The following is an 18,760-nucleotide window of genomic DNA, read 5'->3' on the forward strand; positions in this document are numbered from 1 at the left end:
AGAATTCTTGCCCTGCATTGCAGTCCATACCTGTTGAAGTGCTGGGGCAGCTCTCGACTGGGACGCATTTCTCATCATTAAGGATGTATCCCTCATCGCACTGGCATATTTCCACACAGGCATCTGTGCATTCATTGGGAGCAGTTCTGTCTGAACAACTGGCTGGGCAGGGATTCCCACAGGTCTCGAAGTGGCTGTTCTCAGGACAGTCTATTGGGGGGTCAGTGGGACCTGAAGGAAAGCAATGTTCAAAAGTAGTCAGGTGTGATTACATATTTTAAAAATCAAGAAAAGCAAAGTAAGGACGAAAAAGATTGAGGGAGTCAATAATGTTGTTGTTGTTGTTGTTGTTGTTGTTTATACACCCCACCCATCTGAGTGGGTTGCCCCAGCCACTCTGGGCAGCTTCCAGCATATATAAAAACATAGTTAAACATTAAACCTTAAAAAGCTTCCCTATACAGGGCTGCCTTCAGATGTTTCCTAAATGTTATGTAATTACTCATCTCCTTAACATCAAATGGGAGGGCATTCCACAGGGCGGGCGCCACCACCAAGAAGGCCCTCTACTTGGTTCCCTGTAAGCTTCTTTTCTTGCAGGGAGGGAACTGCCAGAAGGCCCTCGGAGCTGGACCTCAGTGTCTGGGCTGAACTATGGGGGAGAAGACACTCCTTCAGGTATACAAGGCTGAGGCTGTTTGGGGCTTTAAAAGTCAGCACCAACACTTTGAATTGTGCTAGGAAATGTACTGGGAGCCAATGTAGGTCTTTCAAAGAGTGGTGTTATATGGTCTCAGCAAGCAAATATTATACTCCCTATGTAATTTGGCGTAACGCTTGCAGAGAGTCTGGCCGTCTTCATGAGCCCAGTACTCCCGCCCTGCATTGCAGTTCATACCCATAGAAGTGTTGGTGCAGCTCTCCACTGGGATGCACTTCTCATCACTGAGGACGTAGCCTCTATTGCACTGGCAGATTTCCACACAGGTCTCTGTGCACTCAGAGGGAGCAGTTCTGTGAGAGCAGGTGGCTGGGCAGGCACTTCCACAGGCCACAAAGTGGCTGTTTTCAGGGCAGGATAATGGAGCCACGGTTGTGTCTGGATCAAACACTGATAAAAAAAAAAAGGTCAGGTGTGTTCTCAGGTCAATTAATGATTCAAAATTCCTTCACTTTTTTATGTATGCCACAACAGCAGCAAGAATACTCATCGCAAAGTATTGGAAGACACAAGATCTACCCACCCGGGAAGAATGGCAGACGAAGGTGATGGAATATATGGAATTGGCTGAGATGACTGGCAGAATCCGGGAGCAAGGAGAAGAGTTGGTGGGAGAAGATTGGAAAAAATTTAAAGTATATCTTCAAAAATATTGTAAAATTAAGGATTGTTAGAAAGATGTTGGAAAAAGAAAATTATGTGGTTTTGGTAGAAATGATATAAAGGATTAAGTAAAAATGAATTGATGAAATTGATGAAAGAGAGAACGTAAAATTACAATATATTAAAACAAATTATTAAGATAAAAACAAGGTTGGAAGGATTTGCTGAAATAACAATTTGAACTAGAATACAAAAATGGGAGGTGTGAGGAGGTCAAGAAAATAAGTAAAGGAAGAAAGTTATGTAAAGGTTTAATCTGTTTTTGTTTTTTTTTTCTAAATGATTGTAATTTTTTTGTATTTTTTTCTGTCTTTTGTATTTTTCTTTTTTCTTTTTGTAATCCTCAAAATTCTGAATAAATATTATTTAAAAAAAAAACAAAATTCCTTCACTTCTGAGGAACATTTTTCTATTGACATATTGGCTTGTACAGTGGTACCTCGGGATGCGAACAGGATCCGTTCTGGAGCCCCGTTCGCATCCAGAAGCAAACGTAACTAGTGACGGTATGTCTGCGCACGCGCGTGTTGCTTTTCGCCACTTCTGCGCATGCGCGTGATGTCGTTTTGAGTGTCTACGCATGTGTGAGCGGTGAAACCCGGAAGTAACGTGCTCCATTACTTCCAGGTTGCCGCAGAGCGCAACTCGAACACGCTCAACATGAAGCATATTCAACCGAGGTATGACTGTAGTTTTGTGCCCCAGCACTTTAATTCATTGTAGCCCAGTGGCACAGGAAATAAACTGGGTACAAACAGGAACTGCCAGCTGGGTTCCAATTAGCAGTCATCAAATGTGACATTAGCCTTATTTTTATGTCATTTGTGCTTTTGTGGCATGGGAATATTTGTGGCAACTGTTTGGACAGCTCACTGTACATTTTTCACCCTTAGTATTATTATGAAAATTTGGTCACATTTTCCACAGAACCTAGCTACAAACGAAGGTTTCAGGAATGATACTGTATCACCAAAAGCATGTGTACACTTCTGTGTACAGTTAACCCTATGCATTTTTGTAAACATGTGTTGGTTGGGGGACTGCAATGCAAAATCTGAAGAAGTGTGAATTTCAATGGGTAGTTGTGTTTTGGTTCATGTATTGTTCCGGAAAGTGTAAATTATGTGGGTTCATCTTTGAGTGTGATCAAATTGAATTTCTCCCTCCATCCCTAGTTCAAATGTGGCAATAATTTCATCTGTGGGATTCCAAAGTGAAGGAGCCACATACAGATTACAGTCAAGAATAGGGCAGGAAAAGAAAAGAGTTGCAGTAGAAGGGAGAAGCAGTGGCTGTGGGGGGCATTTCTGAGGCAGAAAAACAATGCAGAATTTTTTGCAAGTCCACCTATCCAAGAGTCATGACCAGGCTTCCTCAACCTCAGCCCTCCAGATGTTTTGAGACTACAATTCCCATCATCCCTGTCCACTGGTCCTGCTAGCTAGGAATCATGGGAGTTGTAGGCCAAAACATCTGAAGGGCCAAGGTTGAAGAAGCCTGGTCAAGACTATTGTCAACTATTTGTTCATTCCCTAGTAGCCTATTCAATACTTACCAGATGAGCAAAGGGCTATTGAGCCATAGCCATCGCGGAATGAGCCTCCAAAAATGAAGAGTCCAAAAGGAGTGCTGGGGTGCTCCAGGGAGAGGGAACTAGCTTTTCTGCCCAAGCTGAGCTGGGCAGAGGAGTATTCTGTGGCTGGGATTGGTCTCCACTGGATGTTTTCAACAGCCCTCTTCTCTAATGTGATCTCGCTGGTTTCTGAGGTTTTGGCTATAATAACTGCATAATTATCAAACCCGGCCATTCCCTCAATGCGGTATAACCTACAGTAGCTTGTCAGTGGAGGAATATTGATGAGGAATGGGTCATAGATCGTGCGTCCTCTTGATGCACCAGCAAAGAAGAAAAGGACTTGGATTCCTCTGTCAGCTGAGATGTAAAGTGCCCGAGAGGGCTGGATGCTCAACTTAATAGCTTCTCCAGCTCTCATATTATAGTTTCCTGCTGTGGGTCCGGATTGATATGTGACTGAAGTGTTTTGGGATGCAACGATATACGCCATATCGTATCTGCTCTGGAAGGACACTGGGGGCACAAGGAAGGTGGCACCCCAGCGTGAAACGGGCAGGAGCTGCTCAACAACATGGTCACAGTGTGTGTGGCTCTTGGCACAGCTGTGCCCACTCAAGACAGCCACAGGTCCACTTGATTCAACCTTGGTGCCAGATAGATCCTGCAAGCTTTGCAGCTGGATTGCTTGGAAGGCCTTGAGGTTAACAACCAGAATGCTCCCGGCGGGATAAACACGTCCTTTGAATGTCACAGAGCCCGTCAAACGGATGTCAACCCTAGTGGCTGCTTGATAGGCCACAACTGCAAACTCCTTGAAAGTGTCTGCCATTTCACCCACTGGGGTTACCACATAATACAACGTGCCCAGCTGCTTGACTGGGTACACTACCATGGCACCAGTTGAATAGTCCTTGTGGCTGCGGGAAAAGACAGAGATGTCATGGTTTGCTCGGATCGTCACAGCCCTGTCAAAGGTGTCTGTCCCCACCATCTCTGTGGAAGCTGGAAGCTCAATGGACACAGTTTCCCCTTCATTGACAGGAACGGTGTTTTGGAATGTAGCTTTGTTTGATGTGACCGTGACGGTGGTTGCAGGATGGTACCCAGTGATGAGCAACTCAAGCTTAGTATTGCGTTGATTCTGTTTGATGTTGAGCATGAAGGCTGTGACAAATTCCTTTCCTTGGGAACTTGCTGTACATGGCCCTGAGAGGAGGAAAATAGAAACGGATTGAAAATAGTATTGCAAGTCTCGTTCACAAATATATACAGAATGGTGTGGCCACATTTGGAATAATATATACTGGGGAAGAACCCCATACAACTATGAGCATCTGAATAATCACATGGAGAAAGTGGGTAGTGAAATTTACTTCCCTCTCTCATGAAACTAGGACCTAGGCTTGTCATGAGAGATAGCTCAGTTGGTAGAGTGTGAGATTCTTACTCTCAGGCCCATGGGTTTGAACCCCGTGTTGGCAGCCAGTATTCCCTTCATGGTGCAACAAATTAGTATAAACAATAAGAGGGGACAGTTAATGCAAATGTCTTTCAGTGATGACTATGTAGCTCTATATGAGAATTTTTTTAAAAAAAAAATTAAATAACTTTTAAGGAAGTGGCTCATACTGAACGTATACCAGCATCCCCTTTTCACATCCATTTGTGTAGTAAATTTTCACCGTGCCAGGCCATATGAAAGCGCATGCTCCCTTACTGGCCATCCCCAAAATGAGGAGGTGGCCTTTGGTCCAGTTTACTTACCACTCAATAGTGCCAGACCAGTCAAGAGGAACAATAACCTCATTGCCATAGCTGCAAAAGAATATAGGAAAGAAGTAAGACAGATTGTTTTATGCAACTCTAAATACAAATCCGACCATGTTGCCTTTCCTACAACATGAAACGCAGGGCAGTTTCCAAAGCACTTCCTCCGTCGCCACATGGATTTATGTTTGTGCAACCAAACTCTCCCCTCCTCCCCACAAATCTGCCCTAGAGGTTTGGATGAATGCCTAGAACAGATTTGTGAGAGATGGGGCAGGAGAGGGGGGAAATGTTCCCTTGCACAAGCAGAAAGCCTTGCACTGATAGGATATTCACGTAACACTGCTTTGAATTCTACTGGGAACTTCCAACTATGCAGTCGCAACAATAACTTTTCAGAAACTTGACAAGAGTGTGAACTGTCCTTTAACAGTCCTTTTTCAGAACACTATGCGTCAGGTGTTCATTCGGTGGCAAACTTTGGGCTCTCAAATTTCAGGGGCGCCCTTTGTAGTGCTAAGATTTTGTGCCCCCCACCTCTCATGCTCAATTTGATATCATTGTTGCGGATCCGTGCCCTGCCCCCCCCCCCATGGCACCTGCAACCCAGTGCATCCAAACCGGTCCTACTGCCCTAAAACTGCCTCTGATTCATTAACCTACTGCAATGCGTTGCATGAAGGGAACTGGAGTTGGTTCAAAATTAAGCCACCATGCTCAGCAGATGGCAACGTTTTGTGACTGTGTGTAAACAATAACAGTGGCTCCCAGTCTGGTTTGTGGCACAATTCCAATAGTGCAGCTTGCCTTTAAAGCACCAAACAGTTTGGAACCTAGAGGCATTCCTGAAGGACTACTTTGCCCAACTTTGTTCTGCCTCTTCTCAGATAAAGTCTTCTAAACCCTCACTATCTGTGCTAAAGCAAATGGTGACTAGAGAAAAGTTTTCTTGGTGGCTCACCCCAGAGACGCTTGCACCCAGACGTCATTTAAAATAGCAAAGCAGAAGATACAGCAATCAGAGCTGGCAGATCTTATTTCCCCCAAAGGAGCTTTTTGAAGGCCTGCCCACCCACTGCAACCCCTCTTCAGTTAAATGTCTTCTGGACTAACTAGTACCAGTGCAGGAATGGGGGAGAAGTTCGATTCAGTTTGCATTTATGGGTGACTAAATTGTCACTCTCCAAAACAATACATGAACCAAAGCACAACCATTCTTTGAATTTTGCACTTCTCTAGCTAAGGGGCATGTACAAAAAAATGCATATACTTGGATAAAGTGTACATAAGAATAGCATATATTAGTGAAAATAAGATACAAAAGTGCACTGCATTAAGGGAAATGTATATGAGGCAGAACTGCATTCAAGCATATGTATATTTGAGGGAAATTGCATTAAAATAAAACCTTTCATGAAGATTTTTTTAAAAAGAAAGGAAATAGAAACAAAAATTGATAAATTCATCCAACACTATACTAGCAGCACCAAAATCACAAAAGGCAAGAAGGATCCTTGTTTATCTCAGACAGATCCTTCCCTTGATCAGCAGCGGATTAGAATCACAAGGCACTGTTCAAAACAATATCTTACCTTGTGCCCCTAAGTAAGCTTGTCTTGGCTGGATGAAGAAGAATTTGGTCCTCTCTCCTTTTCTCTCAGCTGCTCTTTCCCTTTTTATAGGCTGAAGGAGTCAAAACCCATCTCCCAATTAACTATTAGGAAAGCAGCAACAGTCCATAAGGGCTGGGCTTTGGGAAAATGCAAGAGTCAAATAAAAAAACAGAGAAACTTTGCCTATCCTCTCAGCCCCAGAAAAAAATGCAACTGACTGGATTGGGCAATGTGCCTTATAGGTTAGCATTTAACAAATGTTTCTAAAATGTATTTGAATACTGAAATAGGTGAAGCCAAACCTTTTTTCCTATTTGCTGTTGTAGTTCTTCATAATTAGCAGGACATCAATGAAAGAGGCAGCTTTATCTAGACATTATTCTGTAAGAATTATGGTACTTGCTATCAACAAAACCTGGCAAGCTAGACAGTAAGCTTTTTGCTGTTTGTGCAGTTCTGCTGCTCAGGGGTAGAAGACCGAAGTGTCCTTGACCTGACTTGTTGTTTGGATAGGAAACTAACATGTTGTGGATCTTACTGCCAGGCAGATGTATTAGCAAGTTCCAGAGAAGTAGAGTTTGGCCTCTGGGAATTTTCTTCATAATCAGAAAAAAGAAAGTGAAACTGACCTTGGAATGCTCTTCTCGGCCAAAATCCAGAGAGCTAGTTCAGGGAACAGTTCAATGGGACATTTTAGTTTCCCGCTTTGAACAGCTTATCTCCATATCCGAGACTGCTTTTGAAACTTCTCTGAGTTGGGAACTGGAAACTGCTGTTTGCAAAAGAGGAAGGCCAATGCACCACTGGGCATGTGGAGCTAACTGCATGTTCTCTGGGTCATGCCCAGTTCAACTTAAGGCTGTCCGGGAAGCCTGGGTTAAAATCAGTGCTATTTACTAGCAGGGATATTTTGCATGACACAGAATGAAGCATGCTGCTTCAGTGGCAGATCTAGACCCCCTGCGAGTGGCGGCGGATCCACCCATTGCTGCCTCTGCCATAGCTGCCTCTTCCTCTGTCTGTGAGCTCTCCTGTGCACATCCTTTACTGCTTGCCTACTCCCTGCCTGTCAGCTGCCTCTGTTGTTGCTCAGGGGAGAGAAGCAGCTCATGGAGAGGGTGCCTTCGCTTGCACATCTCTCCCCCCCCCCCTTATCAATAATCATGTGGCCTAGGTAGGCTGAGGCTGCAATTGGCTCAAGGCGACCATGTGAGCTTTACAAGCTGGGATTTGAACCTGATATCTGAGCGTGTTATTGGGTGCATTGGGTAGGTGGGGTGGGTCTGAAAATTGGAATGCTAAAAGCAGGTGACTTATTGAAAGTTCCTGAGGGCACGAAACACTACAGCTTGACTTTTGTGTGCTTCATTGTGTGCTGGCTACAGAGTGGTGTGCACTGGAGTTGTGCTCAGAAGTCTGGCTTTGTACTTTTTTCAGATAAAGCAAATTTCTTCCACACCATCACCTGCATCTCACCCGAACATACTTGTCAATATTTCCCTTTTTTAAAGGGAAATTCCCTTATTCCAAATAGAATTCCTCGCAAGAAAAGGGAAAAGTTGACAACTATGCATCCTAAACTGAGGGGTGGGAGAGGCGTGATTCTGTAGTTCGCCTCAGGTGCCAAAATGTATTGGGCCTGCCTGTTGGAGAAATCTGACAAAAATTGAAATGGCAGTTGAAATTGCTAATTTTCGGCTATTCATCCTGTATCCATCAACCATCCTAGCTGTGAGTCCTGGGAGATCTGTTCCCTGCCTTGCTAGCCCTTTCTCACTTGGTCTGGGAGGGCAGGGCATTGACTGACTGCAGCTACAAAAGCTAAGGTTGCTCAACACACTCTTGGGCTGGGGTATTACTGAGGGAGTTATTGATATATTGTTGTTATTTATATATATTCTTTTATTTTTAAGTGTTGTTATGATTTATATGGAAATGGTTTGATTTTGCTGTGTACTTTTTGATGTGTCTTATTTATTTTATGGCTACTTTTGTAATTATGTAAATCTTTTTCTGCTGTAAGCCACCTTCAACATAGCTTTGTTGTTGTTGTTGTTTAGTCATTTAGTCGTGTCCGACTCTTTGTGACCCCATGGACCAGAGAACGCCAGGCACTCCTGTCTTCCACCGCCTCCCACAGTTTGGTCAGGCTCATGTTTGTAGCTTCGAGAACACTGTCCAACCATCTCGTCCTCTGTTGTCCCCTTCTCCTTGTGCCCTCCATCTTTCCCAACATCAGGGTCTTTTCCAGGGAGTCTTCTCTTCTCATGAGGTAGCCAAAGTATTGGAGCCTCAACTTCACGATCTGTCCTTCCAGTGAGCACTGAGGGCTGATTTCCTTAAGAATTGATAGGTTTGATCTTCTTGCAGTCCATGGGACTCTCAAGAGTCTCCTCCAGCACCATAATTCAAAAGCATCAATTCTTCGGCGATCAGCCTTCTTGATGGTCCAGCTCTCACTTCCATACATCACTACTGGGAAAACCATGGCTTTAACTATACGGACCTTTGTTGGCAAGGTGATGTCTCTGCTTTTTAAGATGCTGTCTAGGTTTGCCATCGCCTTTCTCCCAAGGAGCAGGCGTCTTTTAATTTTGTGACTGCTGTCACCATCTGCAGTGATCATGGAGCCCCAAAAAAGTAAAATCTCTCACTGCCTCCATTTCTTCCCCTTCTATTTGCCAGGAGGTGATGGGCCCAGTGGCCATGATCTTCATTTTTTTCATGTTGAGCTTCAGACCATATTTTGCGCTCTCCTCTTTCACCCTCATTAAAAGGTTCTTTAATTCCTCCTCACTTTCTGCCATCAAGGTTGTGTCATCTGCATATCTGAGGTTGTTGATATTTCTTCTGGCAATCTTAATTCCGGCTTAGGATTCATCCAGTCCAGCCTTTCGCATGATGTATTCTGCATATAAGTTAAATAAGCAGGGAGACAATATACAGCCTTGCCATACTCCTTTCCCAATTTTGAACCAATCAGTTGTTCCATATCCAGTTCTAATTGTAGCTTCTTGTCCCACATAGAGATTTCTCAGGAGACAGATGAGGTGATCAGGCACTCCCATTTCTTTAAGAACTTGCCATAGTTTGCTGTGGTCAACACAGTCAAAGGCTTTTGCATAGTCAATGAAGCAGAAGTAGATGTCTTTCTGGAACTCTCTCGCTTTAGCCATGGAAAAGCAGCTTATAAAGAAAACGATGGTGGTAGCTGGAAGAGAAATCAATCCAGCAAACATGACTGGTATTTGCTGTTGCTGTTGCTTTGAGTCTGAAAGTGATATATAATTGATTGTGTATTTTCCCCCATTTGCATTGCCTTTCTTTTCATTGAATGGACTTTGATAAGGACTTTGACAAAGTAACTTCCATAATTATGTAAGACAAATAACAGGGCTTTTGTGCAGGGCTTTTTTCCAGTCTGAACTCAAGTTCTGGCACCTCTCGGGTGGGCACCATTGCCATTATAAGAGAACAAGGGAGGACTTCTGGAGCAGCTGCCATGGCAAACTGCCAATCCCATGGTAGCGGATGCCAGCCATGCAGTTAATTAAGGATAATTTGGGAGTAATTATCCTTGCAAGCCCCCCCTCCCAATTCAGGGGAGGAGGGCTTTCTCTTGCAGATCATCCAACTGCCTCTCGCTCCGATGGAATGTGGGGGCAGGAATGCAGAGTGAATGCACATATTGGAAGCTCCCCAATGTGGTTGCCATGAGCAGACATATCTGTTTCTTTTAAGATATATCTGAATTTGGACTTCAGAAACAGACCTGTTTTGGAAGAAAGAGAAAGAGAACCTGCAAAATGAATCAGCCACTGAGTGCCAAGGTTTTGATCTGGAGAGCACTCTTGTCATCATAATTGGAATGATATGTAAGTGCTATGTTGTTCTGTCTTTACATTATTTTTTGCTGTGCTATGAATCAGCAAGCCTTCACTGAAAAAGAATCAATTATTAATGGAGTGAAATTATTAATGGATTACAGCTATGTATGGAATGCAGAGGGATTTAACAAGATCTTATGGTTTTCTTTATGGAATGCTTGAAAGAACAGACTGTGTGAAATTCTGTGATGACTTGTAACATTGCCAACTAAAGAGAGCTCTAAAAGGTAAAGGGGCCCCTGACCGTTAGGTCCAGTCGTGGACGATTTTGGGGTTGTGGCGCTCATCTTGCTTTACTGGCTGAGGGAGCCGGCGTACAGCTTCCAGGTCATGTGGCCAGCATGACTAAGCCGCTTCCAGCGAACCAGAGCAGTGCATGGAAACGCTGTTTACCTTCCCGCCAGAGCAGAACCTATCTATCTACTTGCACTTTGATGTGCTTTCGAACTGCTAGGGAGCTAACCCCATCGCAGGGATTCGAACCGCTGACCTTCTGATCGGCAAGCCCTAGGCTCTGTGGTTTAGACCACAGCACCACCTAAAGAGAGCTCTAGTTCTGATTTATTACGGTTTTGGTGAGATGCCAGCTTGTTAGAAGATACAAGGAAATAAACACTGGAAGTGGTCCAGAAGTCTCGGCTGGGCCCTGGATTGCTTTCGGTTTCAAAGCAAAATGGAGAAGTTATGGCGTACTTATAAATGAGTTCTCAAAGGAGGGGCAAGGTTGAAGAAAGTTGACTGGTTGCAACATGAAGCAAAGAAGAAGGTAAACAAATATTTCACACAGCTACAGGATATAAATTTCCTCTGCAGGTTAATGGATATGGATTTATAAAAATATGATCAATAGTCATTACATCAGTGGCTGCTAGAACAAAGGAGTAAGATCAGAATTGTGGAACTTGGACTAATTAAGAGAATTGGCACAGGATCAAGAAATAACATCAACTCCTGATAGCCGGAACACGGGAAGTCATCCAAAAATGTTTAATTTGGAACTGTTTAATTGGCACTTTTCGCTGTATTGTGATTTGGCATGATTTGGCATTGTATTCATGTGGCCTCCATTGGATTGTTATTAATGAAAAATTAATAAAAATTATGTAAAAAAAATAAGAGAGAGAGAGGGAACAAGGGAGGCGTTCTTGGTGAGTTCTGGCACCTCTTTTTCTAGGAAAAATAGCACTGCTTTTGTGGAAGATGCACATTAGCAGTGTTGCAAGTGATGAATACAGAGTGGAAAGGAAATTCTTATCAACATCCTTACTTGCTAGAAGGACAGGGGTCTCATCCAGAAAAGCAGAGTCACATTCAGTAGGGCTGAGTTGAGTCACTCTAAGTAGGATCACATCAGGCAAGGAAAGCGTAGTTGGACAAAACACTGGACCAATACAGGGGATATATTCTTTATTGCAGCTGGGAGTGATGAAGGTGTCTGGTTTTGCTATTAGAAATCGGGGTAGACCCACTGGAATTAAAGGATCTAAGTTAGTCGTGTCCATTAATTTCAATGGGTATGTACTGAGTAGGACTGGCATTTGAAACAACCATTTGGGATCTATACAACACTTCACAACATATTTGTTTGTTTTTCATATATTTTTATTAAAGATTTCTCAGTTTACAAAAGTATGTGCATTTGTCTTTTTTTCCAAGGTGCATTTTCTACAGATCAGTTTTATTAGTGTTACATTGGGAAGAAAAGGGAAGAAGAGGTGGAGGGGGCAATGAGAGTGGGGTGGCGTAGAGTGGCAATGCTTTTATTCTACTTAGTGTATGTGTGGGGTTTTGTGTCAGCGTCACTTGTGTGGATTCTCTTTACTATTCGCTTGTTGTATTTCTTTGGTGATGAGAGAGGTTGAGGGTGGCCTAGGCCTAGAGTGTGGTTGGTTGTCTTTGATTGGCTGTAGTGAAATTTGTTTTCATGTTTGTGTGTTTAGATCAGTTTAGCTGTTGGAGGTTTCTTGTTGTCTTGTTGTCTATTTGTCCCCGTGTCAGTTTCAGTTTGTTGGTTAGTTTTTCTAATAAGGCTGTTTCTATGTGATACCATTGGTCCGATCCATGCTTACTCCTGACAGGTCTCTCCAGTGTCTGGCTATGATGCTTCTGGGTGCTGAGAGTAGGTGGGTTATGAGCTCTTTGTGATGTGAGTGGGATGTTTAGTAGGGCCAGTTCTGTGGTGATTTCTAATACCTGCTTAGTTATTTTGCATATTTCTTGTATGATTGATGGCCGGAAGAGTTGGATTTTGGGGCACTCCCACCACATGTGGAGGTATTCACAACACATTTGTTGAATTAAGAATGTGCCTCCAATTAATCATGCCATTAAAAAAGAGTTTAAAATGTTAATTTTTTTAAATCTAAGTCCAATAAAGCTATGGGTGGCAGATATCGCCTCAGCAGAGGTCTGCCTGCTTCTCCCTGATGGAAGGGAATACCTCTTTTGAGGTCCATGCATCTTCTGAAACTAAAACACCTTTTTAAACTATCTGTTGTTTCTTGTATGCAAATACAGTTAATAAAAATGATAAAGTTTTTAGCAATGATTTTTTTAAAATGAATTACAGTCTGTTTGCAAACAGTGGTAATTATTTAGCAGGCAATTTGCTGTCATGGGTTATTTTTGTGGAAAATCAGAACAATGCAGCTGAACGCCTTGGGGCCCCAAGATGACCCAAAACATTAAAAGTTGAAAAGACGACAAGGTCCCTGCAGAGTGGATTGGCAGACTAAACTACTGGACTATGCAGAGATGGCGAGAATGACTGGGAAAATCAGAAACCAGGAGGGTCAAAACTTCAACAAAGAATGGGAGAAATTTACATTATATTTGACAGACTACTGTAAATATCTGAACTCTTTGGAAGGCCTTAAATAACTCTTGTAATGTTACATAGACTTTGGATACAATGGAGGCCTGAAATTTAGGAGGATTTATGGTATGCAGTTGAAAAAGTTAACCAAAGAACCCATGGAGGGGAGGGGGGAAGTCCCAAGATTCAGAAGATTCTTGTGTAATTTTCATTATTTTTGATTTTGGATGTGAATGAATTTGTAAAATCAAATAACAATTATTATTTTTAAAAAAACAGCACAAAACATTAAAGGTCTTTGCAGTTTTCTGCACTGCTACTAATAGCTCCAGACTATTTTATTTCTGTTGTTTGGAGGCTAACTTTTCTCCTTTATTGCATTCAGATATTTGCTGTTGCCCTTGAAATGCCATAATGTTCCAGAAATGATGCTCTTGGGACAAAATTATCCATTCCAGTGGATGGCTGGTAAGTTCACAGTTTGAGAACTTTATGGCTTCTGATAATTTCTTCTTCAGTTTGCAGGAGCATTAATAATCTTCTTTTCCATACAGCAGCATCCAGGGGGCTGAGGCGAGCAAGAATGTGATGATTACTGGTTTAGAATAATTTCCCTGCTCCTGTGATTACGCTGAACAAAATGGCGTCCCTTCACTCTGCTTTGTGTGTTGGACTCAGGAGATAGGTCCAGGTCAGAGAAGAGGGTGGGAAATGAGTATGGAATCATTCCAGGATGCAGCAGTTCTGGAATTCACAAAGAAAGGAGATTTTAAAAGGCTTACAGCTTGATCCTATACGCTGGCTTACACTGCCTATACTGTTTTGGCTTATACTGCCCAAAAGCAAAGGTTGTCTTCATGCTGACATGTCTGCACACCTTTGAAGGTGGGCAGTGTTGGGACCAGACCACGGGCCAGGCTAGTGAACTGGCAGCTGGGTGGGCTACAATGGGGCTGCCAACCAATAACCTGTGGACATTCGTTAGGGGTCAGGCCCAGCTGGCCAATGAGTACTGGCTGGGCCCACTCCCAGGGGAATACATTGTGGCCGATTCATTGTGGCTGTAGAAACCAATGCGGGAGAGACATTACACATCATAGTACATTGTGAGCTAGTGGTGTTCTGGTGCCCAATTGCTCCAACTTTACCCTCTGCTGGCTTGAGCAGGATAAATAAACCAGGAAACTTTGACTTCCTATAACATCCAATTCAGCTGTCATCGTTTGTTGTTCTCCAGTAAGCCACAACCACTAGCCAAACACAAACCATGACTTGCCGTTCTCTTACTAAGTGTGGGAAAAACAAACCACAATCCCTGATTTGAACGTTAATAGGAAGCCCAGATTTTCTGGCTGGTTTACCCCATTCTCACCAGTGGAAAAGCAAAGCAGGAGTGACTAGGCCATGGGCACCCACATCCTCTTTTTGATCTAAACCATAACAAGCCAGAAATTCAGACGTATTGTGATGTGCAAGCTCTGCCACTCTAAACATACATATGTGAAAGCAGCTCCAGCTGAAATCATTCTGAATAAACATGACTAGGCTTGGGCTATGAAACAGCCTCCTCCAGTAGATGATGGATGGATGAAAGCAGGAAAGGTTCTGGAGAGAGAGAGAGAGAGAGAGAGAGAGAGAGAGAGAGAGAGCGCACTCAGACTTGGAGCTTTAAAGCACAGAGCTGTACCTGGAAAGCACAAGGCAAAAGGTAAGCGTGGCTCAGTCCTTCCCCTCTGTTGCCCAGTAAGGGAATTAAGATCAACAAATGGAACTTGTCTAGCCCAGTAATTATCAGCTTGTGATGACTAGGAGGTGGGTTTCACTGGCTGCATTGGCATTGTGGAATGAACTCCCTGCTTAAATATGACAGACCCAATTGTCCTGGCACTCTGCCAGCTTTTCAAAAGACACCTGTTTACACAGGCATTCCCTTGATCTCTTCGCCTGGGCCTCCTGCTTTAATTGCTGCGTTGTTTTAATGTAGGTATGAGCTTTCGTGTGCATGCACACTTCTTCAGATACAGTGTATCTGAAGAAGTGTGCATGCACACGAAAGCTCATACCTAGAACTAACTCAGTTGGTCTTTAAGGTGCTACTGGAAGGAATTTTTTTATTTTGTTTTGACCATGGCAGACCAACACGGCTACCTATCTGTAACTTGTTTTAATGTGTTTGCCTCGCTGCATATGCATACTGTTCATTTTTTTTCATTTCAAAAACCGGGACACATATCTTCCGGGACACACTCCCAGGTGAGTCACTTGACCCTTGCCACAACTTCACCCTGGAAAAAGTGCTTTTTCAGAGTGCATTTTGGGATGCTGCATGAGAGCACATCATGAAAGCGTGGGAGATCACAGCACCCAAAATGGCTTTTGCAATCACCCACAAAAAATGGGATGTCCTGTTTTCTCCTGCACACTTAGAGGGTATCCATATGCTAATCATACATCATTAAAACAAAGAATAATTAAAAATACACCATAATTAAAACCAAAAAGAAAGAAAAATCCCGTTAATTATAAATGTCCATGATTAGCACATTTATCTAAAGATTGTAGATGTGTTAATCATGGACATTTATATTTAATGGGATTTTTTTCCTTTTAGGTTTTAATTACAGTGTATTTTTAATTATTCTTTATTTTAATGATGCAGTACAATGTAGGTTCTTATGGGCAGATCTACACTTGTGGTTTTTCACGTTAAGCAAGGGTTTCAATGATGTTTTTGGACATATGATGTCCTACTTTTAATGTTCATAATGTGCTATTAAAATGCGACACCGGAAGGCACTGCAGAGCAACCAGCAACCAGCAGTAGGGAGACAGTGTTTTGACCAAAAAAAGGGGTTAAAAATGCTTTAATTTACAAGTATGCCCTGTGATGTTTTAGAACAACATATCTATAATCATTCTAATACAATGGTACCTCGGGTTAAGAACTTAATTCGTTCTGGAGGTCCGTTCTTAACCTGAAACTGTTCTTAACCTGAAGCACCACTTTAGCTAATGGGGCCTCCTGCTGCTGCTGCGCCACCGGAGCACCATTTCTGTTCTCATCCTGAAGCAAAGTTCTTAACCCGAGGTGCTATTTCTGGGTGAGCGGAGTCTGTAACCTGAAGCGTATGTAACCTGAAGCGTATGTAACCCGAGGTACCACTGTAACATTAAACAGGTCAGTGCAGATCCAGCCTAAGTTTGGCAAATCTCTTTGAAGCCATCTTGGCATGAAGTAGCATATCAATTAAAATATAAAAGATAAAGGTACCCCTGCCCATATGGGCCAGTCATGTCCGACTCTAGGGTTGCGCGCTCATCTCACTTAAGAGGCCAGGAGCCAGCGCTGTCCGGAGACACTTCCGGGTCACGTGGCCAGCGTGACTAAGCGGCATCTGGCGAGCCAGCACCAGCGCCGCACATGGAAACGCCGTTTACCTTCCCGCTATAAAGCGGTACCTATTTATCTACTTGCACTTAGGGGTGCTTTCGAACTGCTAGGTGGGCAGGAGCAGGGACCGAATGACGGGAGCTCACCCCACGGGGATTCGAACCGCCGACCTTGCGATCAGCAAGTCCTAGGCATTGAGGTTTTACCCACAGTGCCACCCGCGCTCCTAATTAAAATATAATAATAATAATAATAATAATAATAATAATAATAATAATAATAACAACAACAACAACAACAACAACAACAACAACAACAACAACAACAACAATAATAATACAGTCACAGCGATCTTACTAATATTAGAAGTCCTTGGCCTCCCAGGCATGTAGGAGCTCAGCAGTGTTTGTCTCGACCATCCCATTGGGCAGCTTCAAGTCATCAGAGCTGTTCCCATTGAAGTTTCCGCATGGGGCACACAGCTTTCCTGCGAGGGTCTTCTTGACTCCCACCGTCACCTCCCCATCAGAGCGAAGGTGAACCTGCACCTGAGAGGCCTGGTTAATTAGGATCCCGTCCTGAGTTTCGCTCACAGATATGGTTTGGGAAATCCTGTATGGCAGCCTTACCAGGCGTCCATTTACCTGGAACACATAAAGAATGGGACATGAGATCTGGCGCCGAGTAAATGCCAAGAAGCCAGCAGCAGCCTGAGAACCAAAATCCACGCCAACCCCACATGCTATCAGATGGAACACCCCAGAGGCTGTCAAACTTTGCAAGTGGAAGTCAAAAAACAGGGGAGCCTGTTATGAATAAACGGAAGTTGCATGCTCTAGCTCAGGTAATATTAAATGAATACAATGAAGAGAAACTGCCAATGGATGCTGCCTTTGAATTCCCACAGAAGTTGGTCTTGGAGAGATGAGATAAAAAGTTCTGAGAACAAAAGTCTTATATGATTATGAATTTTCCCCATTGATTCGCTTTAGCACTGCTGCAGAGCAAAAGAGCTAATGTCAACGATGCAGAGATCCTTCCAAGAATCATAGGGCAACTCTGAGGCACAGAATCTGCTGGTGCCCCATCAGTCCATGCATTGGATGAAGAAGCAAGCACAACACTTGATTACAATAAAGAAGAAATGCTTCTTTAAAAAACGAGGGTTTCTCAGCGGTTCTGAATCTACAGCCCTGGCATAAACTATCAGGAGATTCCTCCCACACTGGACCAGTTCCCATGTAATGCTAAACTGTGCTCAGATCTTTTAAGCCTCATGTTGAAGTGTTACCCTCTTCTCCCCGCATTCATTCAGGAGAAGGAATAAATTCACCTGCAATTTTCACTACCAGGAATTGAGATTCATTAAACAAGACAGCTTCATCATCCATTGTTTGAAATTGGCATGTTTTGCAATTGCCAAGAATCTTTATCTTAAGCAAAAATATATTGATCCCCAATTAGTACATAATGAGAGGCCAGGCACAGCAGGACATACAACTGAATCAAGGTTTATTCCTCTTCCTGGCTGTGCAGGAATGGGAGGGGACAGCAATCGAGCCCAATACTTTACTAATGGCTCTCAGAGCTTAACACACTGTTCCCCCTGACTTTCTCTTACCCATGTCCTGTGGTCCCTTTTAAGAGTGATGGATGCATTCTGGAAGAAAACATGGACCGCTCTCCCAACTACCAAGACATCGTCGCTGTCCTTTCCGATGCTCACTGACACCCTGAACCAGTAGGGGACACTTTCATCACAAACGGTGGCAATGTCATAAACCCCACTGCAGAGGTACTTGCGCAAAGCACCATCAAAGGTAGAGAGTTGGGCTCCTGGAGTGAGTTTGCACTGGTATTCCTTGCTTTCACAGCTGCGCACACCATTTCTAAGCGTGCATATCTCTTCAGCCTGGCATCTGGTTTTCTCATAAACAAGTTGACCTGTGGCATTGCAAGTTATTTTTTCCGTGCAGTTGCTTGAGAAGATGTCCTCTCCAACCTGTAGGGAAATCCCAGAACAAGGGACATAGCTGTGAGATCTGGAAAAGAGACTGAACATTCAAATACACTGCTTTTTGTTGTTGTTTATTTTATTTATTTGTGAAAATTAGCCTGCTGTCCTTCCAAGATCTACATGTAGGAATAGGAAGAGACAGTGATCTAATTCCAGCAAATGCTTGTACCATAGGCACACCAGTTTTCTTTCAGTTACAGATAGGTAGCCGTGTTGGTCTGCCATAGTCAAAACAAAAGAAAAAAATTCCTTCCAGTAGCACCTTAAAGACCAACTAAGTTAGTTCTAGGTATGAGCTTTCGTGTGCATG

The 18,760-nt window shown here is 43.2% G+C and overlaps 1 protein-coding gene across 1 annotated transcript in view; it reads right to left on the reverse strand.

The window, feature by feature from the left end:
- The window catches only part of LOC309347205 (IgGFc-binding protein-like), a 51,846-nt gene that overhangs the window by 17,293 nt on the left and 15,793 nt on the right, over positions 1 to 18,760 (reverse strand). Inside the window, exons 9-15 of the mRNA XM_081871545.1 lie at positions 18,055 to 18,435; positions 16,799 to 17,077; positions 6,320 to 6,410; positions 4,725 to 4,775; positions 2,940 to 4,166; positions 899 to 1,111; positions 31 to 231 (exon numbers count right to left, since the gene is read on the reverse strand). Coding sequence (XP_081727671.1) covers positions 31 to 231; positions 899 to 1,111; positions 2,940 to 4,166; positions 4,725 to 4,775; positions 6,320 to 6,410; positions 16,799 to 17,077; positions 18,055 to 18,435 — 2,443 coding nt within the window. The remainder of the gene's footprint in view (positions 1 to 30; positions 232 to 898; positions 1,112 to 2,939; positions 4,167 to 4,724; positions 4,776 to 6,319; positions 6,411 to 16,798; positions 17,078 to 18,054; positions 18,436 to 18,760) is intronic.

This window comes from Podarcis erhardii (genome assembly GCF_964252035.2).
Source record: "Podarcis erhardii genome assembly, chromosome: 7".
NCBI lineage: Eukaryota > Metazoa > Chordata > Lepidosauria > Squamata > Lacertidae > Podarcis > Podarcis erhardii.